Source organism: Haliotis cracherodii, unplaced genomic scaffold (genome assembly GCF_022045235.1).
Source record: "Haliotis cracherodii isolate W230 unplaced genomic scaffold, xgHalCrac1.p SCAF_14, whole genome shotgun sequence".
Taxonomy (NCBI): Eukaryota; Metazoa; Mollusca; class Gastropoda; order Lepetellida; family Haliotidae; genus Haliotis; species Haliotis cracherodii.
The window spans coordinates 5,686,963-5,712,463 of record NW_027266269.1 but is presented as its reverse complement, the minus strand read 5'-3'; the positions used below and the strand labels follow the sequence as shown (position 1 = coordinate 5,712,463).

At 43.7% G+C, this 25,501-nt stretch overlaps 1 protein-coding gene across 1 annotated transcript; it reads left to right on the top strand.

The window, feature by feature from the left end:
- Positions 1–6,972: 6,972 nt before the first annotated feature.
- On the top strand, positions 6,973–24,054 carry LOC139460476 (SAC3 domain-containing protein 1-like). The gene is made up of 8 exons (XM_071241956.1): positions 6,973–7,101; positions 8,302–8,406; positions 8,989–9,117; positions 10,273–10,443; positions 19,498–19,950; positions 22,667–22,810; positions 23,279–23,465; positions 23,849–24,054. Exons 1-8 carry the CDS (start codon positions 7,037–7,039, stop codon positions 23,990–23,992), a joined length of 1,398 nt encoding a protein of 465 aa, XP_071098057.1. The 5' UTR covers positions 6,973–7,036; the 3' UTR covers positions 23,993–24,054.
- The last annotated feature ends 1,447 nt before the right edge of the window (positions 24,055–25,501 follow it).

The window sequence follows — 25,501 nt, the reverse complement described above, 5'->3', positions numbered from 1 at the left end:
TGGTTTGATGCTAATTGCAAACAAGCTAGGAAATGTCGTAAGAAGGCGGAGAAGTACTTCCGTAAACATCCCACTGTCCATAATTTAAATACTGTTAAAATTTCAAATGCCAAGGCAAGACGTCTATTTAAGCAAAATAAACGTCAATCCTGGCAGACTTATGTCTCCAAAATTAACTCTCGTACCCCTATGTCCAAGGTATGGAACATGATCAAAAAGATCAAAGGCAAGGGATCAAATTCTACAGTTAACCATCTGAAGGATGGCGATACTTTGTTAACTGATAAATCTGCTATTGCCAATAGCATTGGTAAAACTTTATCTCATCATTCTTCTTCATCTAATTACGCTCCTGAATTTCAAAAATATCAGCTCCAACAGGAAAAGAAAAAAGTAAATTTTACATCTGATAATGGTGAAGATTACAATGAGGTATTTTCACTACATGAGCTATATACTGCCTTAGGGCAAGCTCATGATACAGCAGCAGGCGCTGATAATATTCATTATCAGCTGCTGAAACACTTGCCTGAATCATGCCTTGAAACTATGTTAACTATATTCGATGATATTTGGACATCTGGGATGTTTCCAGCTTCATGGCATAATGCCATTGTTATTCCCATTCCCAAACCTGGGCGGGATCATTCTGATCCATCAAATTACCGACCTATATCTCTCACTAGCTGCGTTTGTAAAACTATGGAACGCATGGTAAATAATCGATTAGTGTGGTACTTGGAAACGAATAATCTTCTTACCAATATACAATGTGGTTTCCGTAAAAACAGAAGTACTATCGATCACTTAGTGCGTTTAGAATCATTCGTTAAAAATTCCATTGTAAATAGACAACATGCTGTATCGATCTTTTTCGATTTAGAAAAAGCATACGATACAACATGGAAACATGGTATTTTAAAAGATCTTCATGATTTTGGATTACGAGGCCGTCTGCCTCATTTTATATCCCAGTTTTTAACAGACAGGCAATTTCAAGTCCGAGTGGGTACAACCCTGTCTGATCATTATAATCAGGATCAGGGTGTCCCACAAGGCAGTATTTTGTCTGTCACTTTATTCAGTATAAAAATTAACAGTTTGTCAAAAGTTTTAAATGATTCTGTTGATGGATCACTTTTTGTGGATGATTTTAATCTATCTTGTCGGGGTAAAAATATGCACACAATAGAAAGGCAATTACAATTATGTCTTAATAAAATTAACAAGTGGTGTCTAGAAAACGGGTTTAAATTTTCCAAATCAAAAACTAATTGTATACATTTCTGCAGAAAATATAAGTCACATAAGGACCCTGAACTATTTCTGAATGGCACTCCTATCAAAGTTGTTAAGGAGGCCAAGTTCTTGGGACTAATTTTTGATAACCACTTAACTTTCCTTCCACATATTAACTACCTAAAAGCTAAATGCCTGAAGGCACTCGACTTATTGAAAGTAGTTTCTAATTCCAAGTGGGGAGGGGATCAAACAACCCTCTTACACTTATACAGGTCACTGATCCGTTCAAAACTTGATTATGGCTCCATCGTCTATGGTGGAGCCTGCAAAAGTAATTTACAAAAACTAGATACCATCCATCATCAAGGTCTGAGGCTTTGCCTTGGAGCCTTCAGAACGTCTCCCATTCACAGTCTCTATATAGAAGCAGATGAGCCTTCTCTTAAACAACGCCGTTTAAAATTATCTTTACAATATGTCACTAAATTATATTCTAATCAGTCCAATCCAGCTTTTAATTGCGTCTTTAATCCTCTTTACCAAGATATTTACAATAAAAAGTCATCTCTTGTTCCACCACTCGGAATCAGAATCCAGTCTGCCATGTTTGCTTCCAATATTAAACTGCAAGATATAGCTCCTACTCAACTGTTTTCAACACCTCCTTGGCAAATGGTACGGCCAGAGGTAGACCTTACATTAACAAAATTAAAGAAATCTGATACTAACCAATTAATTTACCAACAAGAATACCATCAACTAAGACAAAATTATGACACTTATAAATCTATCTTTACAGATGGATCCAAGGATGGTGGCGCAGTTGCTAGTGCCACCGTCATTGGATCCAAAACAATATCTTCCCGTTTACCTGATAACAGTTCCATATTCACTGCAGAAGCAAACGCCATTTTTACAGCACTTAAATATATCAGTAATCAAGCTAAACATAAACAATTCATACTGTTTTCAGATTCTCTTTCATGCCTTCAGGCGATTAAAAATATGTCACCTAAACATCCACTTTTAATCGAAATTCTCGAATTATTTAATGATCTTGCTACTGGCCAATATGACATCGTCTTTTGTTGGTTACCAAGCCATGTTGGTATCATTGGTAACACAATGGCCGATGCTGCTGCAAAAGCAGCCCTCAAAAAATCTGTGACACCACTTCTGATCCCATACACTGATTTTAAACCCATGATTCGATCTTACATCCGAGATCTTATGCAACAGAAGTGGGACGCCCAAGTAGGTATCAATAAATTACATGAAATTAAACCAAATATCGGATATACCTTCTTGGGATGTCAGTCCAGATTTGAAGAGGTCATTATGCGACGATGTTGTATTGGCCACAGCAGATACACAAATGAATATTTATCAAAAGGTGAGGATCCTCCGTTTTGCATCCCTTGTGATGAAAGAATCACGGTCAAGCATGTCCTGCTTGACTGTATTGATTTTTCCATCACAAGGGATAAATATTTCAGTGTCAAAACAGTTAAGGACCTTTTTAATGATGTAAATTCTCATTTAATATTAAGTTTTTTAAAAGAAATAGAACTCGTCCATAAATTTTGATGTGCTTAATGTATTATTTTATAAATTGGTAGTGCTAATAAATAACTTAGATTGTGAGTGGCTGTACCCTTGAGGGGGGTTGAAGTAGCGTAAAATTATTGTCCCCCTAAGAGGGTATGTAAGTCCCACAACATTCGTAGTATTTTTATGCATACCAGACTTTTAAATCGTAGTATATTTGTTAGTTTTATTCCATGGCTAAACTTGCATATCATCGCCAGTGACTGAAGGGATGGTGTAAATCCTGCCGGGGTCCATGCAGGAAGCAAAGGTACTGTAAGTCCCCATGGTCCCTGGTGTGGTGATCTCCCTTTAGTTACTGACGATCTCTAGCCCATTTTTATATTGTGTTGTTCCTTAATACTTAATGCTTTTAAATGTTCCGCAACTAGTTTTAAATCTGTTCTGTGATATTCTAGTTCTCATACTGTCCTTCGATGACAGATTTTTATAAAGTTTAAATATATGTATATTTCATGTCTAATTTCTCGTCACGATATGGCTGAAATATTGCCGATGTGACGTAAAGCATTACCTCACTCACTCACTCTAATACATTACATAATATTGTGTTGTAATAAATGATAACATGTTGCGAGGTGTTTTGCTTCATTATTCCATCTTCTGGCTTGGGGTGGGATCGGGGACATTACTCCTACTACTTCCACTACAACTGTAACTGCAACCGCTGCCAACAGTGGGCCAGCCCGGTCACCCTATCTTAAATGTGGCACAAGCTGCTGATCGTCCTGCCCTTCTATGGGAACTCGGCAATTACTGAGAGCTACAATCTTCATTTCGCAACTATCCAGACACTTATTGGGAGCAAATAAAACACATGATTGTAAACTATTAATTTACATTAAAAAATATGTATTATCAACGCGAAACAATGGTTTCAATTTTAAATGATGCATAGCATCGAATAGCAAAGTAGAGATAATTTACTGTAAAGAAGACGTTTCGGTACAGATCCATCCACCATTGTCAAGCAAGATCTGTATAGAAACGTCGCCTTTACAGTAAATAAAGAAGTTGTTACCCATAAATTATCTCTACTTTATCATCCGTCAACTTCTAGGTAAGGCCTATTAAACAATTCAGGATCGAATAGAAGATACAACACAATACAAGAAATTTTTGGATTTTTCCGCTGAAATTACGTCAACCACTAATTTTTAAACGGCATCGTACAGGCCTTAAAGTGCGAATGCTTACGCTATGAGAATGAAAGGTAGAATTCAAAGTGTACAGAGATTGATGTGTACAAGTAATGATTGAGCATGCCAAACTCCAGAATGCCCAAATCAAAGAAACACTTCGGGCAGAGTACAAATGTAGACTTAAGAAAATCTGGCGTTCAGAGCTGAAGTCAAAGCCACAAATACTTATGCTGTACCCGTCCTTTCGTATTCTTTTGGTGTTGTTGATTGGACGAAACAAGAAATTCAGGGTATTGACACCCGCACGCGAAGAATCATGTCAGACAATAGATCCAACCACCCTCGCTCTTCCCTCAATCGCTTATATTTACCAATCATTATGGGAGGACGTGGTTTGATTAACGTTGGGGCTCTTCATGATAGAATTGTTTTGTGCACTTTTGCACACATTTATTTGTCTGATGATCTTCTTGTGAAGCATGGCAAGACTCATGATGAAAAAAAGGCATTCCACAGTTTTCTAAAACGAGCCAAAGATGTGGGACATAATCTCTAGGTCGGTGATGATTTTGTTGATGGTTCTGTACTGTTGGGCGGTAAAGAAATTAATGTCAACCAGGCGAAGTGCCATATCAAGTCGGCCCAGACTCAGTTTTTCAAGGAGAGGCTATCTGAACGACCACAGCATCGAGTATATGTGCAGTGTGTTGAAACGATCAGCAATCCTGCAGAGTCCTTCGCTTGGATGAAGTGAAACTGAAGGCTTTCTGTTTGCTGCTCAGGACCAGTCACTTCCCACTCGAAACCGTCAATGTATGATTTTGCATCAAAATGTAAATATGAAATATAGCTTATGTAATGAATTTAATGAGACTTTCCAACACATTGTCAGTGGATGCCCAGCTTTGGACCAGTCACTTCACACTCGAAACCGTCAATGTATGATTTTGCATCAAAATGTAAATATGAAATATAGCTTATGTAATGAATTTAATGAGACTTTCCAACACATTGTCAGTGGATGCCCAGCTTTGGCACAAACACAGTATCTTAAACGACATTATGGTGTAGCTCGATCATTTTATTACCGTCTTCGCCATGTTTGAAGTTTTGACACAGAGGTCCACCCATGGTACGACCCGGAATATGTAGAGTGCGTCATGGAAAATGATAAATACAAAATTCTTTGGAATAGGCCCATTTACAGCCTTAGACGTATCCAGGCCAACAAACCTGATCTTGTCCTTTTTGATAAATCCAATGAAATCATTTATATCATTGAATTTTCTGTCCCCTATGACACTAATGTGATTGACAAGATTGAGGAAAAACATGGCAAATATGCGGACCTCCCTTTCGAAATGTCACGCATGCATCCCAAGTACCAAGTTTTCCGACTCCCAATTGTTCTCGGTGCCTTAGGTTTGGTACCTCCCAATCTGTTGACTGACATTGGGAGAGTACCCGGGTTTCCTACCAGGAATACAGTCCTTCTGACAATCTGGGTAATGCAGAATGCTGCAGTGTTGGGGAGTCTTCACATTCTCCGAAAAGTTCTGGGTGGGTTCGACTAGGCAGCGCTTCCTGGGAGAAGTCCCATTCGCTGCCTGTAGAGGGGCCAAGGGCCCTGAGCCTATAATGAGCCTAACCAGTCTGACTGTGCCAGGATCACCCAAACCCTCTTTGCTGCATTTTTTATTTTAATCTGTTAATACGGCACCTCTATTTTTAATAATGATAAGAACAATTTTTGTAGTAATATATGTGGTTTATTTACATGGTATTTGATGTATTTACATGTTATTGGATGTATGTGATGTATTTACACGAACAGGTAAGAAGTCCTCGGCTATCTGAAAATATGAATAGAAGTTAAAAAACAATATTCGTTATGTTACAATATTGCGGTTATTCTGAGAATTTATACAATAGCATTATGTAGTTTATTTTATTATTATTTGTACCTCCAAGTCCAATGTCCTCGGCTCTTTGGGGCGCAACAGTTCCCGGGTTCAGTTCGCCATGCGAATGAGGGTTGAGTGGTTTGGGCGTCCACCAGCCTGATCAGGGTCGACGAGTCTCTGTTGAGCATCTTCAACGATACTGGCGCCCGATTTGTAGATGTTTTCAACAGCTGGTTCCTTTACCTAAAAGATAATACGTTCATTTACTCTACTGTAACAATAAACTATTCAACATGTAATTGACAGCTTATTGTAAATTACCGAGAACAATTACACAAATCAGTTATAACAACAATATTAATACCTCAACTCGGACTTGAATAGCTGTCAACACTGTCCTGGTACCTGGTTTGGTACTCTCATTTCTTCTGCATGTTCTGATTGGAAACTGACATCAAAGTTACCGATCACCTCTTCAATGATGGGATCTACGCATCTCAAACAGCGGAAAGGGAAGTCTTTTCTCTGTAACTGGCTACAGAAAGTCCGGTTCCACCTACACGATATGGGACCACTGGTCACAATTATCACAGGATACAGCATGTTGATTTTCTCTGACATTCTTCTCGCATGCAACACGTCGAAAGGCCATTATGAATAATTGTGATCTGTCAGCACCATGTTAGCTTAAATTGAGTAAAAGTACTTAAAACTTCAAAGCTATAGTGTTTTCACATTAAGTTAACTGCGCATACCAATCAGATTCGGCGAGTAAATTGGAGAAGGGGTCTAATTTCTTACTTGTTTTATGTAAGTTTATTATCATTTATTTGACCAAGGTGTAAAATAATAAGGTACCGTTTTCGACAGGCAATAGTAGCCGTTTTCGCCAATCGGTGCCGTTTTCGCCCGGTGACGTTTTGCTGAGGTGCCGTTTTCGCTATAACCCCTACAATCTACAATAGCGATTCAGATCTTTTGCCCCAGAGAAGAACAGGTGGAAAAACGCTTGCAAGTAGACTGACACAAAGTACTTCTTAGCGGTTGGCAGTTGGCGAAGTTACTTCCCTTTAAAGATGAGCGCTCACCGAAAGTAAACACGGGCAGGTTCCATTTCCAGTTCATTGAGCGCTGATCAACATGGACGAAGTGCCTCGTGTTGTAGGCAGATGTCAGACCATGTGCCCGGTGGAAGAATTCAAAATGTGAGTGACTGTCTGACTGTGATGAAATACTTCCGATTTCGTTCAGTGATTGTTCGGTTTTCGAGCATTGTCGTGGTCTAGTCATAGCGTGTGACAGTTACCGACAAGTTACTGATTAATGGTTGATTTTGATTTCATTGATGATACGTCCTTCGATCAACGCAGTGATAGGATCAAGTTCAATAGATCATCAGTCGTATAATTGAATCAACAATGTTAAAATACGAAACAAACTCAGGAAAAAAAACTTTGGATTATTTTTTTATTTGCTTTCGTTTTGGTTAATGATTAATATAAGGAGATAAACACAATGTAATTACCAGTTTTTTTACCGGTAAAATTAGGATTGGTTCGGTATTTAATATGACTGCCAGTCCCTGTGGACCAGCAAAAAAAGGACCTTATAAATCTGTGAACAGTCAGCTTGTGTGTTACCATCATGCATTCACCTTTGCTTTGCCTTGAGGTTAAATTTATTTTTCTTGCAACTTCTTCTCGAATTATTCACACAAAAAAGGCAGAATTGTGACTGAATTTTGTGTGAATGATACGTAGATCTAACTATGTTACTTCAGAGATAACCTCATTGCATTGAAACCGGTTATTTTCAGACATTTTATTATTTGTTTAAAGTTGGGACTGACAAAAATTAGAGGGAACAGGTATTTTTTAAAGGACTGACACTTTCAGAAGCCAGCGGGAACACTGTAAAATTTAACCTGTAGATTTAACCACTCTAAATTGGTAAATGGTGACTTTGCTTATTGTAAGAGGCTCGGGTTGTCAGGTTTGCTGTCTTGGTTGATGTATGTCATCGTATCCCATTTCATGGATCGATGCTCATGATGTTAATCACTGAATTGTCTGGTCCAGACTTGATTATTTACAGACTGCTGTCATATAGCTGGAATATTGCTGAGTGTGGCGTTAAACAACAAACCAAACCCAAACATGAGGTTTTGGCAAAGACTAAACTCTGAGTGTATTTAGTGGGCGGTCGGGTAGCCTAGTGGTTAAAGTGTTCGCTCGTCACGCCGAAGACCCGGGTTCGAGACCAACATGGGTACAATGTGTGAAGCCTATTTCTGGTGTCCCCTGCCGTGATATTGCTGGAATATTGCTAAAGGCGGCGTAAAATCAAACTCACTCACTCAAACTCACTGAGTGTATTTAGGTGTGATCCTTTTGTTTGTTTGTCAGGAGAGAGCGGGAGGGTCTACTGCATCAACTGGAACTGCCCCAAGGGAAGAAGTCAGTCGGCAGAGGTCGAGGTCGAGGTCGGGGTCAAGGTCGAGGTCGGGCCAGGTAGGCATCAGGAGCTATCATACCATAATCTGAGTTCTGAGATAGAATAGGTCCTCAGCAACCTATGCTAGTTGTAAGAGGGGATCAGGCTCTCTAACATGGTTGATGCATGTCATCGATCCCATTTGCGTGGATCGACGCTCATGATATCAATCACTGGATTGTCTTGGTCAGACTCGATTATTTAAAGACCGCCGTCATATAGCTGGAATATTGCTGAGTGAGGCGTTAAACAAATAAACAAAACAAACAAAAACATATTGATCACTGGTTAGTCTGGTACAAAAATTTGTTTCACAGGCTGCATCATGTTTGTTTGTTTGTTGTTTAACGCCGCATATAGCTGTAAATAAACGAGTCTGGACCAGTCAATCAAGTGATTAATATCATGACCCTCGATCCACGCAATTGGGATCGATGACATGCATTAAACCAAGTCAGCGAGCCTGACAACCCGATCACGTTAGTCGCCTTTTACGATAAGCATAGTCACCTTTGCCAGATTATAGATTTGACTGTAACATATTGACCACATGCACAAGTTATATGCCCTTATTCGATAACCGTCCTATTTGTCGACAGACCTCGAGGTGACCTGACCTCTGCTGTGAAGGAATACTCCCGCCCGGCTGCTGGTCGTGCTGACCCCGACCCTTGTGCTTTGCGACCTCCCCGAATTCTTCACCAAACCATCAGCTTCCTGTTCACTAAGTAGGTGAACACCTCAATGCAGGCTTTGATATTTATGCTAGACCACTAGTCCGAGACTAGTGGACTTTTGCTGAGGACAAGTCAAACTTCGATTATGGTGGTAGTCCTCATTGATGAACAGGGGTGACAGTTGGTATTCTGAACCAGTTCTCAATGCTTTAATTTTGCTACAAACTGGAACTGAATAAAACTGACGGAAAACGAAACTGTTACAGGCAGTTTGGGATGTATGATCACCAGGGAGTTGAGAATGTACACGGATCCCTTGACGGTCCACCTGTGAAGATCCAGGGTTAGAATCGGTCCTCAGCAACCCATGCTTGCCGCATATCACTGTTGCCGTGATCGATGCTCATGATGTCAATCACTGGATTGTCTGGTCTAGACTTGATTATTTACAGACAGCCGTCATATGGCAAGAATATTGCTGAGTGAGGCGTTATACAAGAAACGAACAAACAAACCTTTACGGGGGCTTCTTGAGAATACATAGTGTGGAGTCTCGTGCTATATATCTGGTATATTTTTAAGTGGTATATTATTATCATTATTATTAGTAATAGTAGTAGTAGCAGCAATAATAATAGGAATTAGGATTACTCTTCGTAGAGACACTGGCTTTACATACTTTTTCCTCCTTAAATGTTACAAGTGTTTGGAATTGGCACTAGTCCTGTAGTCCTTGCCAAAGTGCCCAATAGTTATGGTAACATAAGGACGAGTCAAAATTTGCCATTCTTTTGAAGCTTTTGCTATAAGCTATCATTATAAGGACTAGTGGACTAAAAATGTTAGTTTCTACCACTGGTTACCCTTTCTTTTTCTTCGAACAAACATTTTGAATTTTAGATTAAGCACAGGACAATTGGTGTGGCACATTTAACCAGATCATGTCTTTTGGTATGAGTGAGTGAGTGAGTATGGTTTTACGCAGCTTTTAGCAATATTCCGGCAATATCACGGCGGGGCACACCAGAAATGGGCTTCACATATTGTACCCATGTCGGGAATCGAACCCGGGTCTTCGGCATGACGAATGAACCGCTAGGCTACCCGACAGACCTCATTTGGTATGACGTGGCCTGGGAATCAAACCATGGACCTTCCACTCACCTGATGATGCATGCTGTACTTGTCTGCTGTTGTCTGTTCCAGTATAATTTCCCGGCACCACACTCAGAAATCCGGGTGGAACGAGGTGTATGACTTTGTGTTTGACCGTCTGAGAGCCATCCGACAAGACATGGTTATCCAGGACATCAAAGGCCATGATGCCATCATTATCCTTGAGGCCTGTGTCAGCTTCCATGTGTATGCTGCATATAGGTGGGTAGTCAGTCTATGTCATCTCCATGTGTGTGCTGCATATAGGTGGGTAGTCAGTCTCTGTCATCTCCATGTGTGTGCTGCATATAGGTGGGTAGTCAGTCTATGTCATCTCCATGTGTGTGCTGCATATAGGTGGGTAGTCAGTCTCTGTCATCTCCATGTGTATGCTGCATATAGGTGGGTAGACACTGTGTCATCTCCATGTGTGTGCTGCATATAGGTGGGTAGTCAGTCTCTGTCATCTCCATGTGTGTGCTGCATATAGGTGGGTAGTCAGTCTCTGTCATCTCCATGTGTGTGCTGCATATAGGTGGGTAGTCAGTCTATGTCATCTCCATGTGTGTGCTGCATATAGGTGGGTAGACACTGTGTCATCTCCATGTGTGTGCTGCATATAGGTGGGTGGTCACTCTGTCATCTCCATGTGTGTGCTGCATATAGGTGGGTAGTCACTCTGTCATCTCCATGTGTGTGCTGCATATAGGTTGGTAGACACTGTGTCATCTGCATGTCTGTGCTGCATATAGGTGGGTAGATACTGTGTCATCTCCATGTGTGTGCTGCATATAGGTGGGTAGTCAGTCTATGTCATCTCCATGTGTGTGCTGCATATAGGTGGGTAGTCAGTCTCTGTCATCTCCATGTGTGTGCTGCATATAGGTGGGTAGTCAGTCTATGTCATCTCCATGTGTGTGCTGCATATAGGTGGGTAGTCAGTCTCTGTCATCTCCATGTGTATGCTGCATATAGGTGGGTAGACACTGTGTCATCTCCATGTGTGTGCTGCATATAGGTGGGTAGTCAGTCTCTGTCATCTCCATGTGTGTGCTGCATATAGGTGGGTGGTCACTCTGTCATCTCCATGTGTGTGCTGCATATAGGTTGGTAGTCACTCTGTCATCTCCATGTGTGTGCTGCATATAGGTTGGTAGACACTGTGTCATCTGCATGTGTGTGCTGCATATAGGTGGGTAGATACTGTGTCATCTCCATGTGTGTGCTGCATATAGGTGGGTAGTCACTCTGTCATCTCCTTGTGTGTGCTGCATATAGGTGGGTAGACACTGTGTCATCTCCATGTGTGTGCTGCATGTAGGTGGGTAGTCAGTCTCTGTCAACTCCATGTGTGTGCTGGATATAGGTGGGTAGACACTCTGTCATTTTCTTTGTGTGTGCTGCATATAGGTGGGTAGACACTGTGTCATCTCCATGTGTGTGCTGCATATAGGTGGGTAGTCACTATGTCATCTCCATATGTGTTCTGCATATAGGTGGGTAGTCACTGTGTCATCTCCATGTGTGTGCTGCATATAGGTGGGTAGTCAGTCTATGTCATCTCCATGTGTGTGCTGCATATAGGTGGGTAGACACTGTGTCATCTCCATGTGTGTGCTGCATATAGGTGGGTAGTCAGTCTCTGTCATCTCCATGTGTGTGCTGCATATAGGTGGGTAGTCAGTCTCTGTCATCTCCATGTGTGTGCTGCATATAGGTGGGTAGTCAGTCTATGTCATCTCCATGTGTGTGCTGCATATAGGTGGGTAGACACTGTGTCATCTCCATGTGTGTGCTGCATATAGGTGGGTGGTCACTCTGTCATCTCCATGTGTGTGCTGCATATAGGTGGGTAGTCACTCTGTCATCTCCATGTGTGTGCTGCATATAGGTTGGTAGACACTGTGTCATCTGCATGTCTGTGCTGCATATAGGTGGGTAGATACTGTGTCATCTCCATGTGTGTGCTGCATATAGGTGGGTAGTCAGTCTATGTCATCTCCATGTGTGTGCTGCATATAGGTGGGTAGTCAGTCTCTGTCATCTCCATGTGTGTGCTGCATATAGGTGGGTAGTCAGTCTATGTCATCTCCATGTGTGTGCTGCATATAGGTGGGTAGTCAGTCTCTGTCATCTCCATGTGTATGCTGCATATAGGTGGGTAGACACTGTGTCATCTCCATGTGTGTGCTGCATATAGGTGGGTAGTCAGTCTCTGTCATCTCCATGTGTGTGCTGCATATAGGTGGGTAGTCAGTCTCTGTCATCTCCATGTGTGTGCTGCATATAGGTGGGTGGTCACTCTGTCATCTCCATGTGTGTGCTGCATATAGGTTGGTAGTCACTCTGTCATCTCCATATGTGTTCTGCATATAGGTGGGTAGTCACTGTGTCATCTGCATGTCTGTGCTGCATATAGGTGGGTAGATACTGTGTCATCTCCATGTGTGTGCTGCATATAGGTTGGTAGTCACTCTGTCATCTCCTTGTGTGTGCTGCATATAGGTGGGTAGACACTGTGTCATCTGCATGTCTGTGCTGCATATAGGTGGGTAGATACTGTGTCATCTCCATGTGTGTGCTGCATATAGGTGGGTAGTCACTCTGTCATCTCCTTGTGTGTGCTGCATATAGGTGGGTAGACACTGTGTCATCTCCATGTGTGTGCTGCATGTAGGTGGGTAGTCAGTCTCTGTCAACTCCATGTGTGTGCTGGATATAGGTGGGTAGACACTCTGTCATTTTCTTTGTGTGTGCTGCATATAGGTGGGTAGACACTGTGTCATCTCCATGTGTGTGCTGCATATAGGTGGGTAGTCACTATGTCATCTCCATATGTGTTCTGCATATAGGTGGGTAGTCACTGTGTCATCTCCATGTGTGTGCTGCATATAGGTGGGTAGTCAGTCTATGTCATCTCCATGTGTGTGCTGCATATAGGTGGGTAGACACTGTGTCATCTCCATGTGTGTGCTGCATATAGGTGGGTAGTCAGTCTCTGTCATCTCCATGTGTGTGCTGCATATAGGTGGGTAGTCAGTCTCTGTCATCTCCATGTGTGTGCTGCATATAGGTGGGTAGTCAGTCTATGTCATCTCCATGTGTGTGCTGCATATAGGTGGGTAGACACTGTGTCATCTCCATGTGTGTGCTGCATATAGGTGGGTGGTCACTCTGTCATCTCCATGTGTGTGCTGCATATAGGTGGGTAGTCACTCTGTCATCTCCATGTGTGTGCTGCATATAGGTTGGTAGACACTGTGTCATCTGCATGTCTGTGCTGCATATAGGTGGGTAGATACTGTGTCATCTCCATGTGTGTGCTGCATATAGGTGGGTAGTCAGTCTATGTCATCTCCATGTGTGTGCTGCATATAGGTGGGTAGTCAGTCTCTGTCATCTCCATGTGTGTGCTGCATATAGGTGGGTAGTCAGTCTATGTCATCTCCATGTGTGTGCTGCATATAGGTGGGTAGTCAGTCTCTGTCATCTCCATGTGTATGCTGCATATAGGTGGGTAGACACTGTGTCATCTCCATGTGTGTGCTGCATATAGGTGGGTAGTCAGTCTCTGTCATCTCCATGTGTGTGCTGCATATAGGTGGGTAGTCAGTCTCTGTCATCTCCATGTGTGTGCTGCATATAGGTGGGTGGTCACTCTGTCATCTCCATGTGTGTGCTGCATATAGGTTGGTAGTCACTCTGTCATCTCCATATGTGTTCTGCATATAGGTGGGTAGTCACTGTGTCATCTGCATGTCTGTGCTGCATATAGGTGGGTAGATACTGTGTCATCTCCATGTGTGTGCTGCATATAGGTTGGTAGTCACTCTGTCATCTCCTTGTGTGTGCTGCATATAGGTGGGTAGACACTGTGTCATCTGCATGTCTGTGCTGCATATAGGTGGGTAGATACTGTGTCATCTCCATGTGTGTGCTGCATATAGGTGGGTAGTCACTCTGTCATCTCCTTGTGTGTGCTGCATATAGGTGGGTAGACACTGTGTCATCTCCATGTGTGTGCTGCATGTAGGTGGGTAGTCAGTCTCTGTCAACTCCATGTGTGTGCTGGATATAGGTGGGTAGACACTCTGTCATTTTCTTTGTGTGTGCTGCATATAGGTGGGTAGACACTGTGTCATCTCCATGTGTGTGCTGCATATAGGTGGGTAGTCACTATGTCATCTCCATATGTGTTCTGCATATAGGTGGGTAGTCACTGTGTCATCTCCATGTGTGTGCTGCATATAGGTGGGTAGTCAGTCTATGTCATCTCCATGTGTGTGCTGCATATAGGTGGGTAGACACTGTGTCATCTCCATGTGTGTGCTGCATATAGGTGGGTAGTCAGTCTCTGTCATCTCCATGTGTGTGCTGCATATAGGTGGGTAGTCAGTCTCTGTCATCTCCATGTGTGTGCTGCATATAGGTGGGTAGTCAGTCTATGTCATCTCCATGTGTGTGCTGCATATAGGTGGGTAGACACTGTGTCATCTCCATGTGTGTGCTGCATATAGGTGGGTGGTCACTCTGTCATCTCCATGTGTGTGCTGCATATAGGTGGGTAGTCACTCTGTCATCTCCATGTGTGTGCTGCATATAGGTTGGTAGACACTGTGTCATCTGCATGTCTGTGCTGCATATAGGTGGGTAGATACTGTGTCATCTCCATGTGTGTGCTGCATATAGGTGGGTAGTCAGTCTATGTCATCTCCATGTGTGTGCTGCATATAGGTGGGTAGTCAGTCTCTGTCATCTCCATGTGTGTGCTGCATATAGGTGGGTAGTCAGTCTATGTCATCTCCATGTGTGTGCTGCATATAGGTGGGTAGTCAGTCTCTGTCATCTCCATGTGTATGCTGCATATAGGTGGGTAGACACTGTGTCATCTCCATGTGTGTGCTGCATATAGGTGGGTAGTCAGTCTCTGTCATCTCCATGTGTGTGCTGCATATAGGTGGGTAGTCAGTCTCTGTCATCTCCATGTGTGTGCTGCATATAGGTTGGTAGTCACTCTGTCATCTCCATGTGTGTGCTGCATATAGGTTGGTAGTCACTCTGTCATCTCCATATGTGTTCTGCATATAGGTGGGTAGTCACTGTGTCATCTGCATGTCTGTGCTGCATATAGGTGGGTAGATACTGTGTCATCTCCATGTGTGTGCTGCATATAGGTGGGTAGTCACTCTGTCATCTCCTTGTGTGTGCTGCATATAGGTGGGTAGACACTGTGTCATCTCCATGTGTGTGCTGCATGTAGGTGGGTAGTCAGTCTCTGTCAACTCCATGTGTGTGCTGGATATAGGTGGGTAGACACTCTGTCATTTTCTTTGTGTGTGCTGCATATAGGTGGGTAGACACTGTGTCATCTCCATGTGTGTGCTGCATATAGGTGGGTAGTCACTATGTCATCTCCATATGTGTTCTGCATATAGGTGGGTAGTCACTGTGTCATCTCCATGTGTGTGCTGCATATAGGTGGGTAGTCAGTCTATGTCATCTCCATGTGTGTGCTGCATATAGGTGGGTAGTCAGTCTCTGTCATCTCCATGTGTATGCTGCATATAGGTGGGTAGACACTGTGTCATCTCCATGTGTGTGCTGCATATAGGTGGGTAGTCAGTCTCTGTCATCTCCATGTGTGTGCTGCATATAGGTGGGTAGTCAGTCTCTGTCATCTCCATGTGTGTGCTGCATATAGGTGGGTAGTCAGTCTATGTCATCTCCATGTGTGTGCTGCATATAGGTGGGTAGACACTGTGTCATCTCCATGTGTGTGCTGCATATAGGTGGGTGGTCACTCTGTCATCTCCATGTGTGTGCTGCATATAGGTGGGTAGTCACTCTGTCATCTCCATGTGTGTGCTGCATATAGGTTGGTAGACACTGTGTCATCTGCATGTCTGTGCTGCATATAGGTGGGTAGATACTGTGTCATCTCCATGTGTGTGCTGCATATAGGTGGGTAGTCAGTCTATGTCATCTCCATGTGTGTGCTGCATATAGGTGGGTAGTCAGTCTCTGTCATCTCCATGTGTGTGCTGCATATAGGTGGGTAGTCAGTCTATGTCATCTCCATGTGTGTGCTGCATATAGGTGGGTAGTCAGTCTCTGTCATCTCCATGTGTATGCTGCATATAGGTGGGTAGACACTGTGTCATCTCCATGTGTGTGCTGCATATAGGTGGGTAGTCAGTCTCTGTCATCTCCATGTGTGTGCTGCATATAGGTGGGTAGTCAGTCTCTGTCATCTCCATGTGTGTGCTGCATATAGGTGGGTGGTCACTCTGTCATCTCCATGTGTGTGCTGCATATAGGTTGGTAGTCACTCTGTCATCTCCATGTGTGTGCTGCATATAGGTTGGTAGACACTGTGTCATCTGCATGTCTGTGCTGCATATAGGTGGGTAGATACTGTGTCATCTCCATGTGTGTGCTGCATATAGGTGGGTAGTCACTCTGTCATCTCCTTGTGTGTGCTGCATATAGGTGGGTAGACACTGTGTCATCTCCATGTGTGTGCTGCATGTAGGTGGGTAGTCAGTCTCTGTCAACTCCATGTGTGTGCTGGATATAGGTGGGTAGACACTCTGTCATTTTCTTTGTGTGTGCTGCATATAGGTGGGTAGACACTGTGTCATCTCCATGTGTGTGCTGCATATAGGTGGGTAGTCACTATGTCATCTCCATATGTGTTCTGCATATAGGTGGGTAGTCACTGTGTCATCTCCATGTGTGTGCTGCATATAGGTGTGTAGTCACTCTGTCATCTCCATGTGTGTGCTGCATATAGGTTGGTAGTCACTCTGTCATCTCCATGTGTGTGCTGCATATAGGTTGGTAGACACTGTGTCATCTGCATGTCTGTGCTGCATATAGGTGGGTAGATACTGTGTCATCTCCATGTGTGTGCTGCATATAGGTGGGTAGTCACTCTGTCATCTCCTTGTGTGTGCTGCATATAGGTGGGTAGACACTGTGTCTTCTCCATGTGTGTGCTGCATATAGGTGGGTAGATACTGTGTCATCTCCATGTGTGTGCTGCATATAGGTTGGTAGTCAGTCTATGTCATCTCCATGTGTGTGCTGCATATAGGTGGGTAGATACTGTGTCATCTCCATGTGTGTGCTGCATGTAGGTTGGTAGACACTGTGTCATCTCCATGTGTGTGCTGCATATAGGTGGGTAGTCAGTCTCTGTCATCTCCATGTGTGTGCTGCATATAGGTGGGTAGTCAGTCTCTGTCATCTCCATGTGTGTGCTGCATATAGGTGGGTAGTCAGTCTATGTCATCTCCATGTGTGTGCTGCATATAGGTGGGTAGACACTGTGTCATCTCCATGTGTGTGCTGCATATAGGTGGGTGGTCACTCTGTCATCTCCATGTGTGTGCTGCATATAGGTTGGTAGTCACTCTGTCATCTCCATGTGTGTGCTGCATATAGGTTGGTAGACACTGTGTCATCTGCATGTCTGTGCTGCATATAGGTGGGTAGATACTGTGTCATCTCCATGTGTGTGCTGCATATAGGTGGGTAGTCACTCTGTCATCTCCTTGTGTGTGCTGCATATAGGTGGGTAGACACTGTGTCATCTCCATGTGTGTGCTGCATGTAGGTGGGTAGTCAGTCTCTGTCAACTCCATGTGTGTGCTGGATATAGGTGGGTAGACACTCTGTCATTTTCTTTGTGTGTGCTGCATATAGGTGGGTAGACACTGTGTCATCTCCATGTGTGTGCTGCATATAGGTGGGTAGTCACTATGTCATCTCCATATGTGTTCTGCATATAGGTGGGTAGTCACTGTGTCATCTCCATGTGTGTGCTACATGTAGGTGTGTAGTCACTCTGTCATCTCCATGTGTGTGCTGCATATAGGTTGGTAGTCACTCTGTCATCTCCTTGTGTGTGCTGCATATAGGTGGGTAGACACTGTGTCATCTCCATGTGTGTGCTGCATATAGGTGGGTAGATACTGTGTCATCTCCATGTGTGTGCTGCATATAGGTTGGTAGTCAGTCTATGTCATCTCCATGTGTGTGCTGCATATAGGTGGGTAGATACTGTGTCATCTCCATGTGTGTGCTGCATGTAGGTTGGTAGACACTGTGTCATCTCCATGTGTGTGCTGCATATATGTGGGTAGATAATGTGTCATCTCCCTGTGTGTGCTGCATATAGGTGGGTAGTCACTATGTCATCTCCATGTGTGTGCTGCATGTAGGTTGGTAGATAATGTGTCATCTTCATGTGTGTGCTGCATGTAGGTGTGTAGCCACTCTGTCATCTCCATGTGTGTGCTGCATGTAGGTTGGTAGTCGCTCTGTCATCTCCTTGTGTGTGCTGCATATAGGTGGGTAGATACTGTGTCATCTCCATGTGTGTGCTGCATATAGGTTGGTAGACACTGTGTCATCTCCATGTGTGTGCTGCATATAGATGGGTAGACACTGTGTCATCTCCATGTGTGTGCTGCATATAGATGGGTAGATACTGTGTCATCTCTATGTTTATGATGCATATAGGTGGGTAGTCAGTGTGTCATCTGTATGTTTTAATGATGCATACAGGCGGGTTGATTCAACAAGATCTCTTCAAGTACTTGGTTGCTCTGCAATGTTTTCTCCCTTAGGCAATATTGGAGCCTAGATTCATCCAAATTGTGGCCTTTAATACAACAAAGAATTGAATTGATAAAGTTTCCAAAGATATAGTGGATGTGAATGAATTGATCCCAAGTTTGGTACAGCTAGGCATTCCTCTATGTTGGCAGAGGCACAGGGAGAATTCTATTTGCCATTGTAGGACAATAGTGTCTTTAGAGATTCTGTTGAGAAGCTCCCCTTGTCAACCCTTCCTGTGAAGTGTGTGAGATGTCTGTTGCAGGATGGGCACGGGTGGACCAGTTGCCTAAGGCGCCACAATTCACTGTGCAGAGTTGCGTTCCTTGGGCACGCAAGAAACCTATGATTGTAGGTTCACCCTGATTAACTTGTTTGATAGGCATTACTTAGAAGTTGACGGATGACAAGATAGACACAATTTTTATGGATAACAACTTCTTTAATACTGTAAAAAGGGCGGATGGGATGAAAATTCACCCTGATTGTTTCTAGGTTTGTCAGCACTATACCCGTGCTCGTGGGTTTCACCGAAGTGGTCTGAGACCTGCATCACTCGGACTTTCCTCCCACATTAAGCTGACACACCGTGATATAACTGGAATACTGTTAAAAGCGGCGTTAAACCCAACTCAATCATTCACTCTGTTGCAGGTTGTGTGAACATGGTCTGGACACCTATGATCCCGTGATCAACTCACAGCACACACAGGAGTGTCTGAAGAGGCTACTGTATCTGTACTCACACACAGACACAGGACAGATGGACGAGGCAGACACCAGACAGAGTTCAGACGCTTGGCGGAGAAGTGTCAGACATGTGTCTGATCAGACAGGAGGCCGACAAGCTGATTGTAGTCCAGCTGACAACAGACACACAAACATCAGACACACAGATACAGACAACAGTACATCTGGTCTGACTCACTTGGAGGATGGTTTGAGACTGTGTAGTTTATCAGACACAGAATCTCGTAACAGACACACAGACACAACAACAGACAATGCTCACCAAAGACAGGCAGAGTTCGAGAGTGTCTACCTCCTATATAACCTCGGAGACACAGACGCACTCAGACACTTCCTGCAGCTTCCTAAATCTTTAAGGTAAGTCTTCTTGGTTGATGTAGCAGAATGATGATGCTGACAAATCTAGAAACATAATCAGGGTGAACTGGGATTCAAATCCACAATCATAGGTTTCTGGTGTGACTAAGGGAAGCAACTCTGTAGGGCTGGGACGAGTCCAAATTTACTACCCGGGTACCCAACCCCCTATTACCTGACCCTACCCGGGTACCCACAGTAGGTCTCAAGAGATGCCTCGAGATGTCCGATTGGGAATGTTCTTTTCCCCTAGCCAGGGATAAACGTGTTTACATACATGTATTAAACAATCTGATCATGCATACACTGAAGTTACATCTTTATTCAAACATATGAAAAGTCAGAAAGAATGGCCGCACAGTCAGAAAGAAAGGACCATGGTGTTTGAGTTACTTTTTGTCATTAAGCTGTTGATAAATACGAGGTCAGGTGAAATGGGGTTTATTGTCACGTTAAAGATTATTGCAATTATATATCAACATCCAACTCAGACAGAACACTGACTCCGACCCAGCCAGTTCTTATTTAATCCCCTTAATGCCACGCTACAGGTAACAACAAGTTAGGGGTGGGATGAGAGGAAATTTACTTCCCAGGTACCCACCCCCCTATTACCCGACCCTACCGGGGTACCTACTGTAGGTCTCAGAGATGTCTCAATTGGGAACATTTGTAGCATAGCCCTGGCAAATAGTATTTAGATACATTTAAACAATCTGGTCATTCATACACTGAAGCTGAATTAAGATATATCTTTCTTCAACCATATGAAAATATCAGCAGGAATGGGTGCATATAGTCAGAAAGAAATGCAAACATTAGTGGTTTGTAGTGTAACCATACAGTTCAAGTTAATTTTTGTCATTAAACAATAAATCACGTGACTAACCACTGTTCCGGATAGTCCTGTGGGTACCCGGGTCTTACTCAGTACCCACCCGACCCAGGTACCCGAGTTACCCGTCCCAGCCCTCCAACTGTGCACAGCGAATGTCTGAACCACCTGCACCTCCAACCACATGACCTGTTTCAAGTAGAATTGTGGGGCACTTCCTGCGTACAGAGGAAACAAATCAGGGGAACTGGGCCACGTTCATCTTCCCGAGGCAAGGGAGTTAACTGACTTTTAAAAGTCCAGTTTCCACCCTTGCCGAACTTGGTTAGAATTTCATGGTTCAATCATAGTGCTAGCAGTGGCTATGATGAGTTATGTCTCTTCTATGTCCTCCCTACTGACAATCAGATTCCACCTCTCAAATACCTTGTTATGCTTCAAACAAAATGGAGGCTCAAGACACCCATGAAGATCTTTGGTAAAATAGGTCTTCAGCAACCCATGCTTGCCGTACAAGGCGACTATGCTTGTCGTAAAAGGCGACTAATGAGATTGGGTGGTTTGATGCATGTCATCGTATTCCAATTGCGTATATCGATGCTCATGATGTCAATCACTGGATTGTCTGATCCAGACTCGATTATTTAAAGACCGCTGGAATATTGCTGAGTGCGGCTTTAAACGACGACAAACAAACAAATCCTAGTCAAAACTATTTCATTCATAATAATGATCTTTGTTGTAATAAAAGTATTTTACCTCCTGATGTGCATTGAATCACTTGAGCACCTAGATTAAAAACATGAAACTCCATAATTCCAGTCTAGGTTGGTAAGGATGGATACTGGACTTTCAAAGTCAGTTAACTCCCTTGCCTCAGGAAGATGGGCCACATTGGTCACAGAGAGTAGTTGCATGGGTGACGCGTTTTTCTGTGGCTTGACTCTTGAGAGCCTCTGTTCACCGAGCAGTGAATGGGTACCCGGTAGGATGCGATTGTAATGTGAGTGTTCACCTTCTGGTACCTCAAGGGCTGCTTGAGTTGTATACTCCCCAGGGAGATGAGAACGAGCGTGCACACTGATCCATTGATAGGGAAAAATACTGTAATGCTTTGATACCTTAACTATAGGGCAGTTTGGCAAGGACAATATAATATTAGGCCATTTATATTGCGCATATTTCCACACCACTCAGGGGCATGCTGAAAAACGCTATCATTACCCTGGTCACTCGATCAGTGTGCACTCAAGAATCATTCTCAGCTCCATGGGGAGTATACAACAAGTTAACAACCACATTGCCATCTCATCATACCGGGTACCCATTCACTGTTGGGTGAACTCAGGCACATTTTGAACAAAGTCATTTGCCCAAGAAGATGCCACATGTGTTACATGTGCTTCAGTGTGGGCCAGGATCGAAGCCGAACAAACTCCCAGGAGCCAAGCCTGGGCACCCATCCAAGGACTCTCCGCGACCGACGTTGCGTAAATTCACCTGATTTGTGAGCTGTGAGGTGAGGTGAGGTGAAATTGGGTAAACGTCGAGTCCAAGATTATTGCACTTATATGGCGACGTGCATGCACGTATGTGTGCGTGTGGCTGCTTGTACTTGTCCGGACTGCTGCTGATTTCTAGTCCTAGTCCACCTAGATACCATGCCACAGCTTAGCATGAATACCCCACTCAGACAAAGAATACTGACTCCGAGCCGACCAATCCTTGTTTAAGCCTCTTTTAGCCCGGTATAGACCTTGTAACAACAAGCAACATCTTTTAACGTCTGCTCTCCAGGCGGACGCTCTACCGATGGACCGATGTGCACTGTGCACAGGACTGGTGCCAATGTCTAACGCTGTGTTCCTCTCCTTTACTCAGATGTCACCAGCTGTGCCATATCACCTACCAAATCAGCATCAGCTATCTGCTCGGCAACACGCTACGAGTCCTCCGCCTCGCTGCCCAGCTTCCCAGCATGCTGTGTCTGTGTGCCCTGCACCGCCATCTTGCCAACATACAGTCGTGAGTATGCTTACTTCTAATGTGTCTCCGACAGGTACGGCCTAAAGACCCTGTGTGCTCTGTACAGCAGTATTAATGATAATGTGTCTCCGACAGGTACGGCCTAAAGACCCTGTGTCCCACGTACTGCAGTATTAATGATAATGTGTCCCCGACAGGTACGGCCTAAAGACCATGTGTGCAGTGTACAGCAGTATTAATGATAATGTGTCCCCGACAGGTACGGCCTAAAGACCCTGTGTACCAAGTACAGCAGTATTAATGATAATGTGTCTTCGACAGGTATGGCCTAAAGACCCGGTGTACAGCGTACAGCAGTATTAATGATAACGTGTCTCCGACAGGTACGGCCTAAAGACCCTGTGTACCAAGTACAGCAGTATTAATGATAATGTGTCTTCGACAGGTATGGCCTAAAGACCCAGTGTACAGCGTACAGCAGTATTAATGATAACGTGTCTCCGACAGGTATGGCCTAAAGACCCTGTGTACAGCATACAGCAGCAAAAACTGTAGTTTTCCCGTGAGTCGACTCATCCAGCTGCTGGGGTGGGACACAGAGGCGGAGGCGGAGGCGGCGTGTCGGGAGCAAGGGCTCACAGTCAAGGATGGGAGGGTTGGCTTCCTCAAGGCAAACTTCACACCTGTTGAAAAGGTTTGATGTTTTTGAAAATATCGTGGACCATTGTTAATCTGTTTATCTGGAAGCGCTGACTGAAAACAATTGTCTGAAACACAAATCCCTCCCGAAGATGAAATGGTTGATTGGTCCAATAGAAATGTGTGGTTCCAGGTTAGAATTGGTCCCTAGAAGCGTAAGAGACAACTTTATGGACCAAGTGGTCAGGCTCAGTGACTTGGCTGATTGCATGTCAGCGTACCTGCATGACATGGATTGTTGCTTGTAATGTCAATGGTTTGTCATGTCCCTATTTGTAACAGTATATAAGTCTGTAGTTTTCGCTCTGAGGAAAATGTCATTTTGTTGGAAGTTTATGCTTGGTGTCCCACCATGTGATATTGGTCTCCTTCTTTCAGACCCGGTCTGTGAGATGGGAATTCCTGGAGAGCAAGCTTTGCTGTGTGTCACTGCCTGGGCTTCTTCGTGGAGACGCATGTCAAGAGACACTGATACTAACAACAGTGACGTCTGATGCTCCTACTAGCAACAGTGACGTCTGATGCTCCTACTAGCAACAGTGACGTCTGATGCTCCTACTAGCAACAGTGACGTCTGATGCTCCTACTAGCAACAGTGACGTCTGATGCTCCTACTAGCAACAGTGACGTCTGATGCTCCTACTAGCAACAGTGACGTCTGATGCTCCTACTAGCAACAGTGACGTCTGATGCTCCTACTAGCAACAGTGACGTCTGATGCTCCTACTAGCAACAGTGACGTCTGATGCTCCTACTAGCAACAGTGACGTCTGATGCTCCTACTAGCAACAGTGACGTCTGATGCTCCTACTAACAACAGTGACGTCTAATGCTCCTACTAGCAACAGTGACGTCTGATGCTCCTACTAACAACAGTGACGTCTGATGCTCCTACTAGCAACAGTGACGTCTGATGCTCCTACTAGCAACAGTGACGTCTGATGCTCCTACTAGCAACAGTGACGTCTGATGCTCCTACTAACAACAGTGACGTCTGATGCTCCTACTAATAACAGATGACACAGAGATGACAACCTGTTGAACAGAAGTCTGATGATGACGGCTCAAACTAGTGACATCATTCAGTTTGACGTACACACCAAGTGGAAAGAAAACAAGCAATGCACTCAGTGACTTCTAGTTTTTCTACCACATGAATGCTTTTTGTATCTTTGAATTTTAAAAGTTGAATGATTCTAAGGGGAGAGTTTTAAGCCCATTCATGAAAATGACCTTGTCTTTCAGTTACTGAAGCTTTGTTTCTACTTGCATGGGAACTGTACGTGAAACGGCTAAGGTGACATTTTATCTCATGCTATCAGAATTGCTGCTAGCGTTTGTAAGAAAATATATTTGAAATAATGACATTTTTATTCTTTTTACAATAGGATGTGTCTTTTGAAGCCACAGGTGGTCAAGTATGAAGGGTGCTTCAGGTTCACACGATCAGGTTCACATGATCGAGTTCACATGATCGGGTTCACATGATCATGTTCACAGCTGGGACTAATTACAATGTCGGCAGTGTTTGTTTGTCAGTTGGTTAACGTCACACTCAGGAATATTCCACCTATATGACTGTGGTCTGTAAATAATCAAATCTGGACCAGATAATCCAGTGATTGACATCAGGAGCATCGATCCACACAATTGGGAATGATGACACACATCCAGCAAGTCACTGAGCCTGACCACCCAGTCGTATAGTAAGTTGCCTTTTATGACCAGCGCAGGTTGCTTGGGACCTATATTCATACCTGAAACCCCATTGGTGTACAATGTCTGGAGTGGGACAGAAACTTCTCATCAAGCACCTGGCCTTGTAGTTGAGTCCCCCTTTTTGTCTTTGTGAGACTCTCTAGTGTTCATCTGAGGGGGTTCCAGGTAAGAATATATGTCCCCAGCAACCTATGCTTATCATAAAAGGAGACTAACTGCATCGGGTGGCAAGGCTCGGTGACTTGGTAAACTGCATTTCATCCTATCCTAATTGCATGGATTGATGCTCACGTCAGTCACTGGATTGTCTGG

Excerpts from the sequence above, each read along its gene's own strand:
- LOC139460476 (XM_071241956.1), top strand. The coding sequence starts at position 7,037 with ATGGACGAAGTGCCTCGTGTTGTAGGCAGATGTCAGACCATGTGCCCG. Across the intron at positions 7,102-8,301 it reads CCGGTGGAAGAATTCAAAAT|GAGAGAGCGGGAGGGTCTAC; the intron begins GTGAGTGACTGT and ends TTTGTTTGTCAG. Across the intron at positions 10,444-19,497 it reads CATGTGTATGCTGCATATAG|GTTGTGTGAACATGGTCTGG; the intron begins GTGGGTAGTCAG and ends ACTCTGTTGCAG.